The sequence below is a fragment of the Drosophila bipectinata genome, chromosome 3L (genome assembly GCF_030179905.1).
Source record: "Drosophila bipectinata strain 14024-0381.07 chromosome 3L, DbipHiC1v2, whole genome shotgun sequence".
NCBI classification, from domain to species: Eukaryota; Metazoa; Arthropoda; class Insecta; order Diptera; family Drosophilidae; genus Drosophila; species Drosophila bipectinata.
Genome location: NC_091738.1, coordinates 4,274,279 through 4,295,369, shown reverse-complemented (window position 1 = coordinate 4,295,369; position 21,091 = coordinate 4,274,279). Strand labels below are relative to the sequence as shown.

Here is a 21,091-nt window from a genome sequence, read left to right as displayed (position 1 = left end):
TTTTTAGACAAGAAATATCGATAAATTGATATTTTTTTTATATTATCAACAGCCCTAGTGAAAACAGCTGATGTTGTGTACTTTTACTAATTCTTTTGGATACCAGAGAATGACGAATATACAACGATTTTAAATGTCTAATATGAGTGAGAAAGAAGCCGCAGCCATCATGTCGCCATCCATGGAGCAAACACAATCCCTGCCACTTCCCCAAATCCCGATAACCACCTCAGTGAGCTGCTGCTTCGTCCTGGCTGTGCTATACGTGGGAAGCCTTTACATTTGGAGCACCAAACACAACCGGGATCACCCCTCGACGATCAAACGAAGATTCGCCAGCGTCTCAGTGGTTATGTTAATTGCCCCGATATTCGTTTACTTCTTTTCATCGCCGGAGCTGCTTCACCGGGAGCCATTTGCCAAACTTCTAGGCTTCCGGATCGAAGGACTGTGGCAGGCCACACTGATACCCTATGCCCTCACGGTGCTACTTTTCCTCGGGCCAATTTTCGTAAACATGCAGAACGAGTCCATACGGTCCTACTTTGGTTTGTAATTGAGTTTGTCTTTAAAAGAGAATTTGCTAAGAAAGTTTTATTTCAGATTTGGACTACTGGCGTGGATCCCTTAACAGCATAATATGGGTACGCAATCATATAATGGCACCACTAACCGAGGAGTTTGTGTTTCGGGCGTGCATGATGCCTTTAATCCTGCAGAGCTTTTCACCTGTGGCGGCAGTTTTCATAACCCCCCTATTTTTTGGCGTGGCTCATCTGCATCACATTGCCGAGCGTCTGAGTCTGGGAGTGGAATTGAGCACAGCACTGCTCATCGGATTGTTCCAGTTTATTTATACTACATTGTTTGGATTCTATTCCGCATTTTTGTTTGCCCGTACTGGCCATGTGGTGGCTCCGTTTTTAGTCCACGCTTTTTGTAACCACATGGGTCTGCCGGATCTTCAGGATTTGTGGCAGCAGGACCTGTGGCGTCGAGTAATAGCCATTGTATTGTATATAGTTGGGTTTGTGGGTTGGATATTCTTGTTGCCCTTGGCAACTGATCCAACCATATACCGCAACACTCTATATTGGAATGTATAGACCGCAGCGGATGCGTCGTAGCTAAATTATTTTTTGTTAATCTACCGTTGCCATATAACTTGTTTTATGGACGTATATTTGTTTTCATAAATTCATCATGCCTAGTTATTAATAGCATATCAAAATATAATGACTGGAAACCATAAATAGATGTATGGATACTGCAGAATGTCTTCCGTTCACTTAATCACACTAAATTAGTAACAATACAGTTTTACTTAGGTGCATTTATTTAAGATTATTATCGTTTTCAATGCAGATAAAATATTAATAAAGCAGAGGTGTACTTAGCTGTAGTACTTTCTTTAAAGCCTTATCTATGTGGGTATATTGTTTACCCAATATGTAGGTTTGTATTGGTTTCTTATCTAGTGCTTAGATAAGGGGTTTTCTTTGAATTATACTTAATTTATAAATTTTATGGGAAAAAAAGAACTGCGTTGTAAAACCAGTTATTTAATTTTTTTTATACATTTATTAAAATGAAATTTTAAAAAGAGCGGGAGAAATTATTCAATTTACAACTGGAACCAGCATTAGGGAATTCCCCCAGGTGGCGCTGCAAAGTTTTCTTCGCTGGTTTTTATCGAACTTCTTCCACCTCTAGCTCACAATGTTTAGAGATTTTGGCATTAATTTTTACAACTGACCTAAAATAGGAAATCCAGCCTAGATCTGTTCTAATCCCACGCGTTGCCAGCCTACATGGACAGTGTGGACTAGTGGACTTCCAGTTTCCTATATTCAGCCAACTTCTGTCTTTTCCTGTTATGATCTTTGTTTATTATGTGATAATTCACACGGCGCACAACTGAGAGCGACACAACAGAAGAACACCCCAAGGCCAGCGGCAGGAGGATCCGAGAAGAGGTAAGACCTATTCCGATCGGATGCGGCCCCACCACGGACCCGGGGTGACTCTCTTGGGTCTTTGCCCAGGACTACAGTTGATAGTAATTATAGAATAATTTAACACCGCCCCTTCCGTTTTGCAGGCCGCCAAAGTCCACGTCAACGTTCGGGACGACGGGGTGTTGATGATACGGATATAATATATAATTTTACACGCACAAACAAGAGCCCACCCACACCACACCCCGTGGTAGACCGCAGAATGTATTGCTTACAATGTCTGCTGCCCGTACTGCTGATACCGAAGCCCACAAACCCGGCGCTAATGGAGACGCATGTGATGTTTATAGTTCTATACCTAGTTGGATTCTTTTTGGAACGCAAGCCCTGCACGATTTGCAGTCTGGTCTTCCTCACGGCAGTCTCACTGATCTGCTACAGCGGCGTCGGAAACTGTATCTTCTGGGGCAACTGTGAGGGTCACCAGTGCGAGAATGGTTAAGGGGATCCTCCTGCCATCCTTATCTTGATCCAAGCCCTATAGTCGTAGTCGAAGGGAGAGGACAGGGGACATGTGCTAATTATCGTAAATACCATAATATTGAGTTACGTTAGCGTTGTTACAGCTTTACATCCTAGAAACAAAACAAAAATATATTTTAATCGAGAAGGATAATCGGGAACGCAGAAAGAAATGGGATAAGGAAACTTGACTAAATCGAAAATCAGTGATACAAGTGATGAGTGAGTCCGACCAGGAACAAAAGTGTGTGTAGAAATCCGTATTTTGTTTCCTTAAGCAGCCCATAACTCATTTGGTTATGTATAATGTGTGTTTTGTTTTAAAAGCTTAGACGAATTTAGTTTTTACGAAACGCTACGAAAATGTATTGTATATCGCCCCACCCAAGCCCTATAAAAGAAAAAAATCAACAGCCCTATTTAACCCACTCGTCAATGCAACTAACGATTAGTCATACATATATGTTAATTTACCTAAATATACAATTATATTGTAATTATAATTGTAAAGAGGGAACTACTTCTGACATCGGTTGTTTCCCTGACTTGTGCACATGCAAAAACTGTACATATAACTTACACTGATCAAAATATAAATTATATACATAAACTGTAAACGAGAGACGAGCAAAAAAGATAATGTATAAACGATAAATGCGTAAAAAAACCATTTACTATAAATATTGTTCGATTTTTGCGAATTTGTATGATTTGAGCCGAAAACAAAACGAAAGAATGTCTAAAGGCACAAAAAATAAACTTTAAACAATGCTACGAATTCTTGTTGTTTTCTTTTAAATGGAAGCTTTAGGATTCTTCGAAGATTCACCGAGAAATAAGACAATGCAATTGATTTCCAATTATCCACAATTTTATTCGTTTCAAAATATGTGTGATATGTAGTATATATATATTCATATAAAATGTACATATTGATTTGTTGCTGTCGTTTGTTTTGGAAGTTGATTATATCAAGATCAGATCAGCTTCAGCTTCGAACTTAATTTACTAACAACTACACAAGAAAATTAATTAATTAAAAATACGATAATAATTTATGTACAAAAATTTCCATCAGATTTATTTGTGTTTCTATGTGAAAACAAAACTGTAGACAATTCAAAAAAACTGAAAGTTGGAAAAAAGCACTTGGGGGAAAACTTTCATAATTTTTTCACAGAAGACTGTTGTTTTCTTTTGTGTTGTTGTTGTTTTTGTTGTTGAAACATAAAATGTACAAAAATGAAATACAGAAAAAGAGATAAGAAGGTTTTGGAAGATTTTCTGAAACTTTTTGATTAAGTTTTGGTTTTACATATGTTTTTTGTTTTAAGCTGCTTCAATTACAAAACAAATCGAGACGACTCGGTTACAATACAATAGATATTTTGGGTAAAGTAGGTGACGTGTTGACTCCTCCTAGTTTCTTCTCAATCTCAATCTCCCCTCTCGTCGAGATTCGATTCGCACAGCAGCAATCACAGGCGTGGTGTTCTTGTTTCTTAAACGGAACGAGGCTGGACGACTGCAAAGTAAAGATTTTAGTTAGTTATTTGTTGATTTAAGTCTTAAGTTCTTAAGTTAAAAACAAAAAAACATTTATACTTACAGTGAGGTCGCTGAGACTCCTCGGAGGCAGCGGCATTGGATGCTCCCTCCATAGCCATCATGGGCACAGGGATGCGGACGGGCTGGGCCAGACTACGGCCGTAGACCATGCGACCGAAGGGCACCTGCTGGGGCTGATCGGGCATCGGTGGGGTCATGGTGTCGCGGGGCTGCTCTGGCAGAGGCTGGAGGATCAGGCGCTGGATGCGCATCTGGGGCACCTGTTGCTCCTGCTCCTGGCTCTGCTCCTGGTGCTGCTCTGACGGCGTCGGCTCGGGATGAGACGGCTGCTGCTGAGGCTGGGATTCGGTGGTAGCCTGCTCGCCGGAAGAGGACACATCCTCGTCACTTGAGTTTCCTTCGTTGGAGTCAGCACTCTCCTCGGCGGCCAGACGACGCAGCTCGTCGGTGATGCGGTCTTCAGCCATGCGCTGGATGTTCCTCAGGTCCTCGGCGGTGATGCCAACACGCTGCAGAGCCATACCGAAAGGCATGGGCTGGATCTGGATCTGGGGCACCTCACGCTGCTCCTGACGCATCTGCATCTGCATGGGTGGCTGCTGGTGCTGCTCAGGCTGGCGCTGGGCAGGGATCTGGACGGGAACATCATCGGCAACGTGGATTTCACGGAAGGGCAGCTGCTGCATGTGGATGCGCACGGTCTGGATCTTGGGAATGGGCATCTCCTCGGAGGACTCCATGCGGGGGGCCTGCATCACCTGGGGAGGCATGGGTGGGCGCATGGGCAGGTGCTGGAAGGGAGGAGGCAGCTGGCGGATGATAATGGGTCCCTGCTGCTGCTGCTGGGGCAACTGCTGGTGCATCTGCATTGCTGGTGGCATCATCCTCTGGGGCATGTGGGTCAGCGGCATCTGGTCGGGAATGCGGCCGAATGGAATGGGCACACGCTGGAAGGGAATGAACATGGGACGGAGTGGCTCAGCATCCTCGTCAGAGTCCTCTTCCTCCTGCTCGCGCTGGCGCTTGGCCTCCTTCTCCTCACGCTCCTTGTCGTCACCGCCGTCGCAGAAAATCGAGATGCGTTCGCCTGTGATGCGAGCCTTCTTGGGATCGGTGGTCAGGTTGACTCCGAAGGGCAGAGCCACAGTCTTGGAGGGCGAGTCGACGATCTCCTCGGCGTGTTTGCGCTCCACGACGCAGTTCATGCGGGATCTGATAATTGGAATTCAAAATTATAAAAATATTACTCTTTTTTTTTAAATATTTTTAATATCTCACTTCTTGTTGTTACGCAGAATGGCAGCAGCCAGGTCGCTCAAGTCCAGCTCGAGCGGCACTTTGCCGGGGAACTTCTGCATCTCATCGGTCTCATCGCTGTCGGAGTAGGAGTTGTCCTTATCAGCATCCTGGGCAGCTGCTGGGGCAGGGACGGCCTTGCGGCTTTCCGCGTCCAAGCTCTGCAGCTCGGATTCATCGCCAGTTCCTGAAGCTCCCAACAAAGGCTCAGCACGAGGCAGTTCCTGAAAAGAGGATTAAAAAAATAAAATTAAAAAAAAATGCATTACTTTCTTTAGTTTATAAAACAAAACTATATGTAAAAGCGAAAATTCTTACTTCACCCCAAAATATAGTCTTAGATCACCTTATGTCATCCACTAATTTTCCACCTTTTTGTTTAAAATTTTAAAAATTACTCAAAAATTGTTTGGGCCCTCAACTGTAACTGCAATTGCCGACTGCCTGCCGTATTTTGTTTTCAACATTTTTAAGCTGGTTTTATTGGCCGCCCGCTTCGTGCACGAAACAATGAGGGAGAAGCCAAGACCTGGTGGCAGTCGGCGCAGTCAATTGCCCGGCGGAGATGTGACCCCAACCTAGATACGGGCAGCGAAACCAAAAGTAAAATGCCATCGGAACCAGCACTGATGTTGCTGCTCTGGCCCGAGAAGTCTAAACAAAACGACAAACGAAATTACATAATCACACACATTTTAACAACAAACGGCTATATCTGTTTGAGTGGATCGTGGCTAAGCATATATACCTCACGCCCAGCCACAATGCTCCCCCCATCATAAAACATAGAAACAAACAAACGAAAAATAAATTTAAATTATTTGAAACCCTCATTAATGCAAGGCAACGAACGTGGGGGAGTTGGTTGGATGGAGTTGGAAATTTAGATGGAGCTGGAGCTGGAGCGGTGATTTGGATAATGTTTTATATGTCCGGTTTGTGGATGGCTTATTTTGCAGGTCATCGTGTACTTGACAAAAGAGGTTGACATTGAAAACGGAGACGAGTTCTCTTCGGATTTCCTCTAGATAGTTGAGTTATTTATGTAGTCTTGAAGATTTCATTTTAAAAGTAGGAAGTCTACGTAAGAGTTGATTCGCTAAACTAGAAGCTTTTGATTATATATTAAATAAGACATTAGCTACCAAAGCCACAAAGAATGAGATTAATCATTGATTTGCATTTCGAAACTAATATCCTTTATTATATTATATATTTGACCAAAAACTATGACTAATTCATTGAAATTTCTTTCACAGCTTCCCAGAAAAACCACATCCGAAGCTATTGAAAACCCGTCTATATGCTGATTTGGCCAATAACCAGTCAAAACTGAGTCAAACCTGAGTCATGTGCTCCCGTCCAGGTGACACACAATCTGAAAATTTCACTTTAAAATCATATGTAAGAGGAAAACAGCAAAAAAATGAAACCGAAACTGAAACCGAACCCGAACCCGAACCAGTTCAGCAAACAAGTCCCGGCGCTCAGATTGATTGTGTGTTTATTTATTTAGTGTTTTTTTTTCTAAATCTTTTTCAGCTCGTAGTTGGATTTCAAGGCCAGTGGCGGGGACTGGAGATAAGATCTATTATAATACAATGAGAACATTTGTCTGGCCCCTAATTTGTTTTTGGCCAGAGCGGAGACGAGCCAAGAGACAAGACTGGAGTCGCATTAAGATGACAATTAAATGATTACAAATTGAACGCTTTGTGCAATTAAAATGACAGACAGGCAGACAGACGGACATACGTAGGCATTTATTTTGCAAACTTTTATTTATAGCCCGGCTGACTGACGCACGTCAAGTCAGGACGGATTGCAATTGAAATTCTAGAGGCGGAGCCGGGTAATTTCTTTAGGGAAATCATCCATAAAAAATCAATTTGCTTAGCCAGCATAATAAGTTTTTCATTCGCCTCTCCTCAACCACAGACACAGACTCAGACTCAGTCTCAGTGTCTTTCTTTTAATTCTTTTTAGGTAAAGTGGCAAACAATTTTGCACAACAGCAAATAAATTATATTTACGTATGTGGTTGTCCACACACTAGTGTCTTTGTGTCTGTATATTACATAATCGTCAGGCCAAAAACCATTTGCTTTGTCCCAAAAAAAAAGCAAAATAAAAAAATTGAAAAAAAAACGAAAGACTCAAGCGCGCAACTTGCCTTAAATGGCAAACAGTCAACAGCAATGGCCGCAACCACAATGGAACTCCATCGCTCTCCGGTCTTCAGACTCCGGTCTAAAAAGCTGATGGCTTTTTGTTGGATGCCTGGGATGTTTGGCTGAAAGGTTGTTCGGCTGCCTGGTGATTTGGACGGTGCCAAGCGGCGCCAGCCGGCAAATGAAACCAAATAGAAGAAAAAAATCCCAAAGACCAAAAATGACAGCTAAATTGCATTACGGCTGTTGCAAGAGATGGCCACGTGAGAAGATCTTCATCAGGAAAAGAAATCAACTGCGATCTTACAAATTCTTGAAAACTTTTCACAACTTAACAGCAACTCCTGGTTTTTAACAACTGTTTCAACTAAAGGTGTTAATATTTACAAAAAAACTCTTTCTGTTGATGGATAAATATTTAAAGTCACAGCAATAACAGTTGTTGATTGGAGTGCTCTCAGCAATAATTGGTAACTTTCACTCTTATTTATTAAAACCAAATCCAATTAACTGCAATCGCTGGCACATATACCTCCATATATCGCATAATAATCTTAATAATACAAAAAAAGGTTGCTTGAAACTGATCACATAACAGTGGCACTCGCAACATCAAGGGAACTTGCATTGAAATAAAATTACTTTCACGATTTTCGGACCATCTCCAGTTGCAACTTGCAACTGCTGCTGATGATCTCTGGCATTTCGGATGCCCCAGCAGCAACAATTGCTGCGCCCACGCCCGCTTCAGTGGATTACAAACATTTTTTGTTTCTGTTATGTTGAATGTAAGTATGTATGTGACTTGCAACATGTTTTGTTTGTGGTAGTTACTACTGTACTGTACTATACTGCACGATCGCTGCTTTCACTTTGTCTGCTGGCATTTGATTCGCAATTGTTTGCCACTGCTGTTGCTGCTGCTGATGTGGCTGCTGCTGCTGCTGCTCTTTGGTTATTATGTCGCAAGCTCCAGAGGCAACTCCACCATTTTGGTGTCCACTTAAGCGTCAAATTATGGGAATTTCGCTTGATTGAATTTATCGTTGCATTCGCCAAGTTTGTTCGTTCATTCGTTTACATAAGTCATTCGGGTTGAATAACCTCATCAGAGCATTAAAAACGATTTGCGATTTCTGCAGCATATTAGTGTGATTTGTTTAATTTTGCACTTTCCATATCGACTAATTGAATATTGATGACACAAATTCAGACGCATTATTTCGAAAAGTCATTAGGCTTGAATTATGAGTAGTGCTCCCTGCCCAGTCACTGGCCATCGCTCATAACCACCATCAATCTCTTGATATCCATTGTTTTATGGCGTGGCTATAAAGTTGTTACTTTTTTTCGCTATTTAATGACCATTTGGTTACGGTTACATGCGTGAAATTTCTCAAGGAAGCACACAATTGAACATTTTATGTTGGCCATTACATGCGAATATGCGAAATGGCTTTAATGGCGCTTATTCAATCAACTTCAATCGAATTTGCAAATAGGTGGCAATAGGAAATCGCTTACTGCACCATAAAACAAATATTACTTGGCGAAATTGTTTAATAATTTGTTATTCGAGTTATGGCAGGGTAATTACAAATTTATTTTACAGCAAAAATATCCGAAGCTGACATGTCAAAGTAATCACGAACCAGTAATTAGTTGTCGAATATTTTCGTTTTTATGAACAATATTTTTTTTTGGTTAGTGATTCTTATCTAAATGTGAGCTGCCACAAAAACACATTAAAAACTTGGAAAAAGCCATTAAGCTGTCTGGTCCAAAATTCACCAACTGTTTTCGTTTTTATTTACAAGTTTCTCCTCACGAAAATTTTCCTGAAATCCGAAACAGTTGCTACGCCTACGTATCACATTTCATGCCAGCAGTATACGCCCCGATCCCGCCACAGTGCCTGTCACAAGTCTCCGGTGCCGTGGAACTAATAGCGCGTGCAATCGAAAATATTTCTGGAAAATTACACCGAACTCCACACGAATAGGTGAATATTTTTCGGCTACCACAGATTGTACCTACATTTTCCGGTAATTATATTTAATTTGCCTTAATATTCGAATTTTTTTGGGAGGGGAGTTCAATCTGTGGTATGTTCAGCCAAACGATGCGAACCATTATTAGCCAACAATATAATTTTTCAACTCAGAGTCCGAACGCGATACTAATCTGGCTTGGAAGCGGATCATTGAAGCGCAACGGTTATATTATAGCTATATGTTTTATTTGTATGTATATAACTTAATGGGTTCAACTTACCTTGCCCACCTGCTGCAGAGTCTCGAGCATCAGCTCCTTCTCCAAGACAGAGTCAAGAGCCTGAACCTGATCGCAAGAGGCCTTGGCCTGGAGATAGGACGAGGCCAGGATAAAGGATCCCAGAACGAAAGAGGAAACGATGATCGTAAAAGCGGTGATCTTGGCAATTTTCACCGAATTCGCCTGGCGCTTGTAGGCCTGGAAAAAGCAAATAGAAATCGAGATTAGCCATGAGGTGTTATGTATGCAGCTTAGTATTACTACGTGCTCTTTTGTCTATGACCTCTCGCCGGGTACTATTTTGGGGGTCAGGTAAAAGCAGCGACCTTACTCCACAAAAGTACTCCCAGCGCGGCCAAGCACGTTTTCCCCTTCAAAGTGACTCCAAAAGTTTAGTTTTTATAGGGGTGCTTTGTGCAGAAAAATGTTGCAATTTAATTAAGATAGAAAATCAACCATAGAATTATTAATTTGCATAATAATACAAGTATACTACATATTAGAAATCGTCTTAGTAATGATTGGTAAAAATGTTCAAAATGAATAAGTAATTTCTGGCTGATGCAGCAAAAATAATGGCAGCAGCTTTTTAAACTCATTTCTTTTGGTCATATCATGTAATTGTTTTGACAAATGTTTTGTAAAATGGTTTTAATCAACTCCGTCTTAGATCATCGCAAATACTTGCTATGTCAGCAGAGTATTTGGCGTGACTAATATTTTAGCTTTCCGCTTAAGGTGCAAAAATTTACAAGTTTATGCAAAAAGCCAAAGAAAAGAAATATCAACAAAAAAGTATACATAGGTATATGCGCATGAAGTAAAAAATCATTCCGCATTGAGGTCTATGATTGCATAACAGGAAACCCACCGCAAAATTGAGGAAATGACAGAGTCGAGCCCAAGAGAAAATTTAAAGAGGCTGAAAAAAACCAAAGAGTCTTGGTTTAAGGTTTTTTTGTTTTTGGTGTTTTTAGGAGTGGGTGTGGGTGCAGTCAGGTGAGGCCTCTTTTTGGATGTATCCATATCTATATATCTATCCGATGGGTATGATGTGTGCGGGAATGTGTGTGTGCAGCGAAATGTGCAATGTTTTTTAACACCTTTACGTGCGTGGCTGGTGTGGCCCCAAAATGCAATTGCGAAAGTGAATTGTGAGTGAGTTACGGTGATCATCATCATCATCATCAAGTGAAGTGGAAGTGAATGGATGGATCGTCTGGCACTCTAGTTCATACTCTACTCTACATATTTACGGCTATCTAAAGCCAGCGCTGATGAGGTTTTAATTTTTTCGTGAGGATTTTGTGCAAACAAAAGACTTGAGCGACAAACCTGATGATTAAAGTTAAAAAATCCCATCTGTGGTTGGTTTGGTGGAGTGTCGTGATGGCGTGTGTGCGGGGGGATAGAGAAAATTTCATATTGTCAATCACGGTTTCGGGTTCGGGTTCGAGTTCAGTTTTTTGTTTATTATTTTTTTTTTTTATTTTTGCATTCACAAACGAAAGAAAATCGGTTTTTGTGGTTTTTGTTTCGAGTGGTGTGCACACACAGTCACACACAGAAATATGCGATTGGAAAAGTACATAAAAACAAGAAAAGACAAAAAAGTTAATGAGATTGTACTGCATCAGAGGGACCGGCAAGGGGTCGCTTAAAAATACTTGAGGGGAAAAAAACACCTAACACATATGACTTAAAGGTAAATAATGCACAAAAAGGGGAAAGCTTTTGGCCAAGGGTCGCTCTTGTGAAGGCTAACATTGATTGAGAAACTGATTGATTGATGGCCTGACTGACTATCGACTGTTGAGTTATTAGAAAGGTCAGGCTATGGGCTTTACAAATCATACTCAAGTGATTGGCTTGGATTAATGAATGCATTTATAAATGAAAATAAAAGTATCTAAAAAAGAAGACGAAACTCACTTTGAGTGAAGCCACTTTAAGTCAGCCTGTTATATAACTATTTGCCAGGTAAGCCGAAATAGGCAAATAGGCCCGTGGGGGAAACCCTCTGTGCGCAAATAATTTTATGGCTGATGCGGATGCTGGTTGTTGAATGTCAAATGAAAAATGCAAAGTGCAATTGATGCAAATTTTATTTAACCCACACAAACGCACACACAAACTCGCACAGAATCGGACCCAGAGAACTAATAATTTTCCAGTGGTATACTAGATACGTAAATAAATATGGAATGACTGGCGAAACGGGTTGAACAAGTCAAAGTACTCGGTCGGTCGGTCGGTCACAAAGGTATATGGTATATACAATATCTAATATAAACCGTATTTGTTTAGGTTTTGCGTTATTAGCGTATCGTGACTGAACCATTAGAGCTCTCCGAGATTCGGATTAAGGTGGTTTTCTATTTGTTCAGCCATAATGGAAACACAGATCCATTCACACCTTGCCGAGAATTGCTCGGTGAGGCGTACCAGTATCTTGTATCTTGCAGATACACGGCCATCTCAGGGAAATGTCAACTCGAAGACAGTGCGATTGTCAAAGCCGCTCACGTTGCATGCAATCCCTTGCTGTCAGACAATAATAATTTTTAAAATTGCACATTAATGGGGCTCGGGGATTGTGGATTTTAAATTGCTTATGCATGCAATGGCAGCTAGCAGGCGGTAGCCAGCAGGCTCCCCCGTTTGGTGAAAATGCAGCTCACGTTTGCGCCTGCGTGCAGACAGATCGCGCATACGCCCTGTGGTACGCAAGCGGATGCAATAACTCCAAGTGGTGACCCTGGCATTTTTCTAACCCACTTGGCCGACGGCTGCTGGCCAATCAACGTTGACTAAAAATAACAACAAGATCCATAGATCCACAGATCCGCAGACTGATTTCAAAGTAGCGCAAATAATTGCCGCTCAAAATTAGGAATTTGTTTCTTGTTTGGCTAATTAGTTGCGCTATTTGTCACACACACAATAAACGAAAAAGGGTAGCCATTAAGGCTTCACTGTACTCACCGGTGGCGGCTCGCTAGCGGTGCTGTAGACCTCGCTAGCCGCATAGTCGGGCTTCATCTGCACGGTAGCCATCGAGACGGTATCCTTCTCGGTCATCTATAGCACTACAAAAATATATGGAATCAGTTACAGCTCCTTAATCCAAGCAAGGCCAACTGATGGCAAACAGTTCATATATTTATATGTCCATTGTACTATTGCCTTGCACTTTTCTCAGTCACTTGTCACTTTTTAGTTTTTCAAGGATCTCGATTTTCGTCCACTTACATAGAGGATGTATCCAAAAATTGTTTAAAAGTAAAAGGATTGCTTTTTTGCGTAAAATCTTTTTGCGTTGTATCTGGTTGGTGGTGTGTACGGGTTAGGTTGGTTGAAAAAGTTGCCTGACCAACTTTTCAGTAGAGGGGATTTTGGCCTTCGAAAACTTTGGAATAGTACGACTTGGTTGCACGACTGCCACTCGCCGTCTGAAGCCACAAACGCGTTTCGTTTCGGATTTTTCTACCAGATTTAAAACTTTTTCGTTGTCGCTGGCAGCGCGGCAGCTGAGCCGTCGACGTCGACCGCGACAGCTGCAAGATCGGCACGAAGGTAAAAAACGAACGATCCGAAGTGCAAACGAACAACAAACAAAAGTTGAACTAAAAACAAAAAATACAAAAAATAAAAATAAAATGGGCTAAAGCTGGCTGGCTGGCTTACTAACACAAACAGGCTTTAATAAGGGTACAGTGATAACACAAAAAGATCAACCGACTACATAAATTGGAAACAAAATAATGTTTAAAGTCTCAACCAACCAATACCTACTGTACCTTCTAAAGCTAAGCTCAGGTGAAAAAAAAAATAAGCTTTCGGGTTTTTTAGACTCTCCGAACCAGCTACACACGTGATAGTTGTATTTTTTGGACAATTAGCCGATCGCGAATTGAGATTAAAAATAAAATTATATTAAATGATTTAATGATTTGAACACACAACTATTTTTAGAAGCTTTGTGATGGTTTGAATGAGGCTTTTCTCTTGTTTGTCTAACGATTAGCCAGACATTCTTTCAATTAGATTCAGTTGATTATCTCTTAAAGCAGAACAACTAATATTATGTGAACGATGTAGGGTATACCTGTATGGTAGGCCTGGCCAAAAAGCTTCAACGAGTCACTAAAAATTAAAGGTACTACTCCGCCAACACACTCGTACCCACAAATTACCAACCATGGCAGATCTCGTATAACTTGCTCCCCGTTTGTAGACCTGCTGCCGACGCATTCGTCGACTGAGACTGAGACGCCGACTGAGACTGCAACTTGGTGTTGTAGTTGTTGCACCACTTGAAGTTGCTTACGAAAAAAACATTAAGTTTTTCTGATGTACTATTTTTTTTTTACATTTTTTTTCCATTGTACTAACTTGTAGCTGGCCGAAGCATTGCACTTGCCAATACAGCTGCAGATCGGTGGCAGACCAGCCATATATTATATATAGTATATATGACTTATGCTGTATATTCAGCGTTCATCTTGATTGCTGGAACAGCTGCCGTCGCCTGCTGTTTGGTTCAGATTGCCCATAATTTTAGTTTAAACAATTCTTTGAATTACTTTTAATCTATGAGAAGACTTTAAAGGGTAATTAATTGTTTAATGATTTGTAGTCAGTCTAAAACTTGGATATTTGTTGTAAAAGTTTATTAGACAATTTTGAATATTATAGATTTTTCTACAAAAATAAAAGGCTTTCCATCTTTCTTTTTATTGGTATCCGGTATCGACATTGCTCATACGCCATGTCGGCCCACCAATTTCTTTCCTCGCTTCCTACAAATCATCTTTGGATCTTTTTTTTGGAGATTTTCGTATTTTGTTTTGATTTTTTCCTTCTCATTGGGTGCGCTTGGCTTTATATCATGCTAGATGCTCGTTTATTATCTATTTCGGTGACCCAACATTGGACCCGCCTGCCGCCTAACCTCTCAGTGGTTATGCAACCTGGAGGAGATCCGTTTTTTTCCTACTCTCTTCGTTAATTGCATAAGTCTTAGGGTTTATGATTAAAATGTCACAAGCCAACGAACCAAACGGCCAGCCGGCGCAAATAATAAAAACAGAGTTTGGAGTTGGTCAAAACTCAAGAGATTAGTTAATAAACCCAAATGAAGTGGCTTTCTTTGTTGCTGTTTATGCAACGCGAAAGTGGAGATGCGAGATGGGGCCCAGCATCCCTCTAATTGCAATCATCCCATATCTAGCTAATCCCAGGGCTCTTATTTACATTTTCTTTCTTTTGTTGCTGCCACTTTATTAATTACGGTCTTTTTTTGTGGGTTCCCTAATTTGCATGCCACAATGAGCAGCAAAATAAATTTCTCATTGCATCACTGGACTCTGCGGGACAATAAAAAATAGGTCTCCAATTGGCAATACGGCTACATCTTAATTTCAGAGGTTCCTATCCAAAAGTCAGGGGACAGATGACATGTGTTCTAGAAGTTAACGCAAAACAACCCACTGCTGGAAATTCCCCATCTAAAAGTTTCAGGTTTTACAATCTGATGATATTCAAGCGAGTGCGATCCCCATTGACCTGCCTTAAGTTTTTTCCCTTCTTTTGCCTAATACTCTTAAATGAATTAGCATACATAGTCTTATTTTTTACGTAGAACCTAATCTAAATATATAAGCTTATCATTTAAAAACGGAAATATAATACACAGTATAGCTTCTTAGAAACTTTGTTATCAAATTAATACTATGTTATACTGCTTGCAATTGAATTGATTTGAAATATTCATTGCTTTTTTATAGAAATATCCAGTATTTGAAGATAACCTCCCTATAAATCAACTTAAAATTAATCGTTCAAAAACTGTGATGGTACGGCTGTACGTCTGAATGATTCCCGCAAGGGTCCAGCGATTTCAGGTTTTACGATCGGGGTTTTTTTAGCCGACAATAAATATCTTTAGCCAGGCTTAAAAAAAATACGAGAAAAACAGAGAGAAAGATTCGCTTTGCTTAAATCGCAAATTGGCACCCGGCTTTGGCTACGTCTCCGGCTGGAACTACTGTGATTTGGCCCGATAGCCGGGCGGCGGGGAATCCGGGGGAGGCCGGGCCAGCGGGTGCTTGGAGGTACCAAGCGGCGAGGTGGCACCGTCTTAGGCCTGGGAATTGTGTGGAGTGAATACAGAAAAAGTCATAAAACACTAACTAACTAAAAACGAGAAAAGCAAAGCAAATTCAATGCAAGTATCGGCCGGATACATGCGAGTATCTCAGAAATACAATGCACCAGAGCCTAATAACTGAGCACAAGCTGATTTCGAGTGTCTGTATGGGCCAAATAAAATCAAAACAAATCACAAAAAAGCTCATAAATAATAGCCAAGCTGAAAAAACAGCAACAAAAGTTTTCGGTCGTTAGCGAAGCTCACACAGGTCGCCATTTTGGGTTGGCTAAAATTAGCTAATAACGTTAATAAAAATAAAAAAAAATGGTAAACAAGCCAACCAAAATAAACTGAAAAAGTTACGAACATATTAAAAGCAAAAGGGGAACAAATTATGCTGGGGAGCGGTGGATTTTGATGGACAATGTTGCAGGTTTTGTTACCAACATTTTGTAAGCATATATATATCAATATATGTATGTCTTATCAATACCGCTGAGATTTTCTGAGAAATATATATTTTTATTTCGAAAGATTCCTTTGTGAACTTGGTGATTATTTTTATTATATTCCACTTCATTTGTTTAAAACTTTTTCCCCAAGCAATTAGTGGTCCCAACTTCCTAGTCCCGCAGCAAATATTTTTATCGCATTTGAAGTGAGTCGGTCACGGGAGAGTGAACGGAGCAGTAATTACGATTGGATTTGCCGGGGGGATTTTGTTTAATTTCATTTCTGATACGTGTACTTTCGTATAACCACATTGTATATGGTATATTGTATATTCATCGTCGAGAGAAACTGCGTTCTTAGAATTCAGCTTCAGCATCTTTGCCCTGCTTTGGTAAACGTGCGACTGGCTATTAACACCTCAATGCCGGTAATGCTCATCCGGAGTTACCTGCTCTGGCTCGACTCGACTCCCCTTGCCGGCCCATCCTTTTTTGGCCCGAACGCATGTGATGAAAGCATGCCCAAATAAATTAAGCCAATTTGGCCAGGAACAATAGAAGCTTTTTGTATGCCTAGCAGTCCGTAAATTGACAGAGATCTTCATTCGTGTTGTTTTTCTGTTTTTCTCCTTCTTTCCACTAAATCTGCCAATTAGCGAAGCTTCTGTTTTGGACTTTTTTTTACGTTTTTATATACAAATATATTTGTAAATAAATTAACATGTTTATAAAACGGATTTGGTAGTCTAAAACACTCTTACAAGAAAGTTGAAACTATAAATACTGAACTTTATTGGTTCTACCCATCAATTTTGAAAAAAAGGTTTAAAAAGTTAAAAAAGTTATACCTGAACTTCTTCAAAACAACGCCATAATAACTGCTTTGATGAAAGATATATAATTAATTATCGACAACCTTAGAGTAAAAAACCATTCGGTTTAAATTTTCCTCTTCCATTAACACCCCATAACTCTTCTTCGCTTACATTGTAGTCCATTGCAATTATCACATTTTTCGAATGCGGATTTGTAAGTTTTCTAGTTCAGTCAGTGTTCGCTGCGAATGTCAATGACTCGTCATTGCTGTTAGCTTTATTTTTTTTTACATTTTTTTCGGTTTAAAACTGCCGCTTTTTGTAGGAATATTTACCGCTCTCATTTGTCAACGCTACCATTACATACAAATAGAAAAAAAATAATAACACCGCCCCCAATGCCCATATAGCGTTAACTTCAAAACTCTGCCGTAGTATTAATTACCGGCCAGATCACGAAAATATTACAGCTTTATTCATTTGGCTTAATATGGCATTTAGAAATGTTAATTGAAAAGAGTTATGATAATGGTGGAAGCTGTTTTTGTTGCAAATCTGGGCTGTTTAGGAAAGTGTTTTAAAAAGTTAATAAACAAAGAACACCTCGAGTCATTGATACACATGAGGGATTTTTTTAAACATATTTACTTTTTAGTAGTCTTTTCCGCGAGATTTGTTTTCGTCTTTGCACTTCATGGGAAAAACAAACTAATCTTTTGTATATTTGTTTCCCCTTTAACCTTTTACCCTCTTGTCTTCAGGACAAAGCCGTCCTAAAGAACTGTCCAAGGCTTTCGCACCCATGTGCCAAAAATATGTATAGGTCTCGTGGTGGCCAATATTATAATAGACCCAAAGTCAAAGCCCTGGCTAAAGATGAGATACAATGAGCTTTGGACGTACATGGGTTGAAGTCAAGCGTTGCTCGGGGACAACTGAGTTGATTTTTCGACATCTTCAAACAATGGTGGCAGTTTTTTTTCTACTTATTTTTGTGTAGGCTTTTTTCCTCTTGTTTTTCATTGCAGATCCACTTAGCAGTTGGAGATTTTCAAAATGCGATAACAAGTTTCATTTTGGGAGTGTTATTTTTTGGGCAATCTTCGCTCGAGTCTCGACAAAGCTGAGAAAGAAAATGGAGAAAAACTGCCCGAAGTGCACTGATATTATGGCCGTCGTAATGATGAAGACAAAAGTGAGGAAGGTTATTGTGGGGCGCCACAAATTAATTTGCACCTTTCGCCTCAGTCGCTGCGCAGCTGCAGCGATGCCGGCGCCGACAGCTGTCGTGGCAGCACCAGCAGTCGCAGCAGCCGGTGAAAGTTGAACATGCAAATCTGCAAAAAGACAAGAAAAACATTGCGAGCTGCCGGCACTTTGTGGCAACTATGAGGGACAGATCCCCTCAGACTCTAAGCCTTAAATGGGAAAAAAGTCTTTTAATAAATACACATCCTTTTAAATGTTTCAAAAACTAGCATTCGAAAACTAAAAGCTTAATATATAAATTTTACTATTATTTTATTTAAAACATTTTCAACAACAATACGACTACAAAAAAGACATAACAAGGTTTACATGTCTTCGTTTTAATTGTAGCTAAAATCTTTTTAGTTTTCGAATTCCATACTATCGTGTAATAATCTTGCGGATTTTTTTTTAACGTCAAGCTCGAATTATTCCATGCTCCATGCATTATATATTTCTTTTTCTTCTTGTGTGTTTAGCGGGAACAACGGTAGCAGTGATTTATCATTTATTTGCACTTCGCATTTAAGCGAATTCCGTTTGGCGACAGGAGGAAGCGGAAACAAGTGCAGTGTGACGCAGTGAATTGCAATTCGCATTGCTACAAAATTTCGTAGACCATTTCCAGGCCCCAATGAGAAAAATTTCCTCCAATTTCCCTGCAATAATTGTAAAGACGCCTTTCAATTTCAATACAGAGACAAAGACAGATCGAATCTTAAACGATTTCTGGATTAATTCTCCACGATCTACATCAAAGCCAAGAAACAGATGATTATTTATATTTTTTGTCAAATGTTTCGAAAACCCTATTGATCTGCATCAAAATCTGTCCATAAACTATTTTTTAGATTTTTAGTCATATTTTTTGTCCAATATCCATCCGATTCTTAAGCGGGATATCTTAAAAGATTTGTAGTTCGATTTTCTATCAATCTGCATCAAAATCTGGGAGAAAATTATCTTTTAGATTTTTTGTCAAATTTCCTGGGGGATCCCCTTCAAAAATGATGGAAATGCATGGAGGGCCAATATGAGCCATGGCGAAGCCCATATCTTGGCCAATATCCATCCGATTCTTAAGCGGGATACCTTAAGCGATTTGTAGTTCGATTTTCTGTCAAACTGCATCAAAATCTGGGAGAAAATTATTTTTTAGATTTTTTGTTAAATTTCCTAAGGGATCCCCTTCAAAAATGATGGAAATGCATGGAGGGCCAATATGAGCCATGGCGAAGCCCATATCTTGGCCAATATCCATCCGATTCTTAAGCGGGATACCTTAAACGATTTGTAGATCGATTTGCTATCAATCTGCATCAAAATCTGGGAGAAAATTATATTTTAGATTTTTTGTCAAATTTCCTGGGGGATCCCCTTCAAAAATGATGGAAATGCATAGAGGGCCAATATGAGCCATGGCGAAGCCCATATCTTGGCCAATATCCATCCGATTCTTAAGCGGGATACCTTAAACGATTTGTAGATCGATTTGCTATCAATCTGCATCAAAATCTGGGAGAAAATTATATTTTAGATTTTTTGTCAAATTTCCTGGGGGAAATTTCAAAAAAAAAATCCCCTTCAAAAATGATGGAAATGCATGGAGGGCCAATATCTTGGCCAATATCCATCCGATTCTTAAGCGGGATACCTTAAACGATTTGTAGATCGATTTGCTATCAATCTGCATCAAAATCTGGGAGAAAATTATATTTTAGATTTTTTGTCAAATTTCCTGGGGGATCCCCTTCAAAAATGATGGAAATGCATGGAGGGCCAATATGAGCCATGGCGAAGCCCATATCTTGGCCAATATCCATCCGATTCTTAAGCGGGATACCTTAAGCGATTTGTAGTTCGATTTTCTGTCAAACTGCATCAAAATCTGGGAGAAAATTATTTTTTAGATTTTTTGTTAAATTTCCTGGGGGATCCCCTTCAAAAATGATGGAAATGCATGGACGGCCAATATGAGCCATGGCGAAGCCCATATCTTGGCCAATATCCATCCGATTCTTAAGCGGGATACCTTAAACGATTTGTAGATCGATTTGCTATCAATCTGCATCAAAATCTGGGAGAAAATTATATTTTAGATTTTTTGTCAAATTTCCTGGGGGATCCCCTTCAAAAATGATGGAAATGCATGGAGGGCCAATATGAGCCATGGCGAAGCCCATATCTTGGCCAATATCCATCCGATTCTTAAGCGGGATACCTTAAACGATTTGTAGTTCGATTTTCTGTCAAACTGCATCAAAATCTGGGAGAAAATTATTTTTTAGATTTTTTGTTAAATTTCCTAAGGGATCCCCTTCAAAAATGATGGAAATGCATGGAGGGCCAATATGAGCCATGGCGAAGCCCATATCTTGGCCAATATCCATCCGATTCTTAAGCGGGATACCTTAAACGATTTGTAGTTCGATTTTCTGTCAAACTGCATCAAAATCTGGGAGAAAATTATTTTTTAGATTTTTTGTTAAATTTCCTAAGGGATCCCCTTCAAAAATGATGGAAATGCATGGAGGGCCAATATGAGCCATGGCGAAGCCCATATCTTGGCCAATATCCATCCGATTCTTAAGCGGGATACCTTAAACGATTTGTAGATCGATTTGCTATCAAT

The 21,091-nt window shown here is 40.1% G+C and overlaps 3 protein-coding genes across 5 annotated transcripts; 2 read left to right on the top strand and 1 right to left on the bottom strand.

Moving 5' to 3' along the window:
• Window positions 1-49: 49 nt before the first annotated feature.
• On the top strand, window positions 50-1,396 carry Sras (Ras converting CAAX endopeptidase Sras). Its single transcript, XM_017244687.3, has 2 exons — window positions 50-548; window positions 604-1,396. The coding sequence occupies exons 1-2, from the start codon at window positions 134-136 to the stop codon at window positions 1,104-1,106; spliced, it is 918 nt and encodes a 305-aa protein (XP_017100176.2). The 5' UTR covers window positions 50-133; the 3' UTR covers window positions 1,107-1,396.
• A 306-nt stretch (window positions 1,397-1,702) lies between these two features.
• bc10 (BLCAP apoptosis inducing factor bc10) lies at window positions 1,703-3,258 on the top strand. Its single transcript, XM_017244972.3, has 2 exons — window positions 1,703-1,976; window positions 2,102-3,258. The coding sequence occupies exon 2, from the start codon at window positions 2,221-2,223 to the stop codon at window positions 2,458-2,460; it is 240 nt and encodes a 79-aa protein (XP_017100461.1). The 5' UTR covers window positions 1,703-1,976; window positions 2,102-2,220; the 3' UTR covers window positions 2,461-3,258.
• Window positions 3,259-3,329: 71 nt separating this feature from the next.
• Msr-110 lies at window positions 3,330-13,261 on the bottom strand. 3 transcript variants are annotated; one of them, XM_017244969.3, is made up of 7 exons: window positions 13,043-13,261; window positions 12,776-12,879; window positions 11,126-11,152; window positions 9,791-9,988; window positions 5,328-5,569; window positions 4,090-5,261; window positions 3,330-4,005 (listed from the first exon to the last, which is right to left on the bottom strand). In XM_017244969.3, the coding sequence occupies exons 2-7, from the start codon at window positions 12,869-12,871 to the stop codon at window positions 3,983-3,985; spliced, it is 1,758 nt and encodes a 585-aa protein (XP_017100458.2). In that variant the 5' UTR covers window positions 12,872-12,879; window positions 13,043-13,261; the 3' UTR covers window positions 3,330-3,982. The 3 variants fall into 3 exon arrangements, with proteins under 3 accessions (XP_017100458.2, XP_017100459.2, XP_070136515.1); XM_017244970.3 differs by lacking the exon at window positions 11,126-11,152 and having other exon boundaries at window positions 13,043-13,260; XM_070280414.1 differs by lacking the exons at window positions 12,776-12,879; window positions 13,043-13,261 and adding an exon at window positions 12,472-12,590.
• Window positions 13,262-21,091: the final 7,830 nt, after the last annotated feature.

Bases quoted from the DNA above. Each gene is read 5' to 3' on its own strand.
- Sras (XM_017244687.3), top strand. From the start codon at position 134: ATGTCTAATATGAGTGAGAAAGAAGCCGCAGCCATCATGTCGCCATCC. The intron at 549-603 runs GTTTGTAATTGA...GTTTTATTTCAG, and splicing joins GTCCATACGGTCCTACTTTG to ATTTGGACTACTGGCGTGGA.
- bc10 (XM_017244972.3), top strand. From the start codon at position 2,221: ATGTATTGCTTACAATGTCTGCTGCCCGTACTGCTGATACCGAAGCCC.
- Msr-110 (XM_017244969.3), bottom strand. From the start codon at position 12,871: ATGACCGAGAAGGATACCGTCTCGATGGCTACCGTGCAGATGAAGCCC. The intron at 9,989-11,125 runs GTTTGTCGCTCA...TGCTTTTTCCAG, and splicing joins TTTTTAACTTTAATCATCAG to GCCTACAAGCGCCAGGCGAA. The intron at 5,262-5,327 runs GTGAGATATTAA...TCCAATTATCAG, and splicing joins ATTCTGCGTAACAACAAGAA to ATCCCGCATGAACTGCGTCG.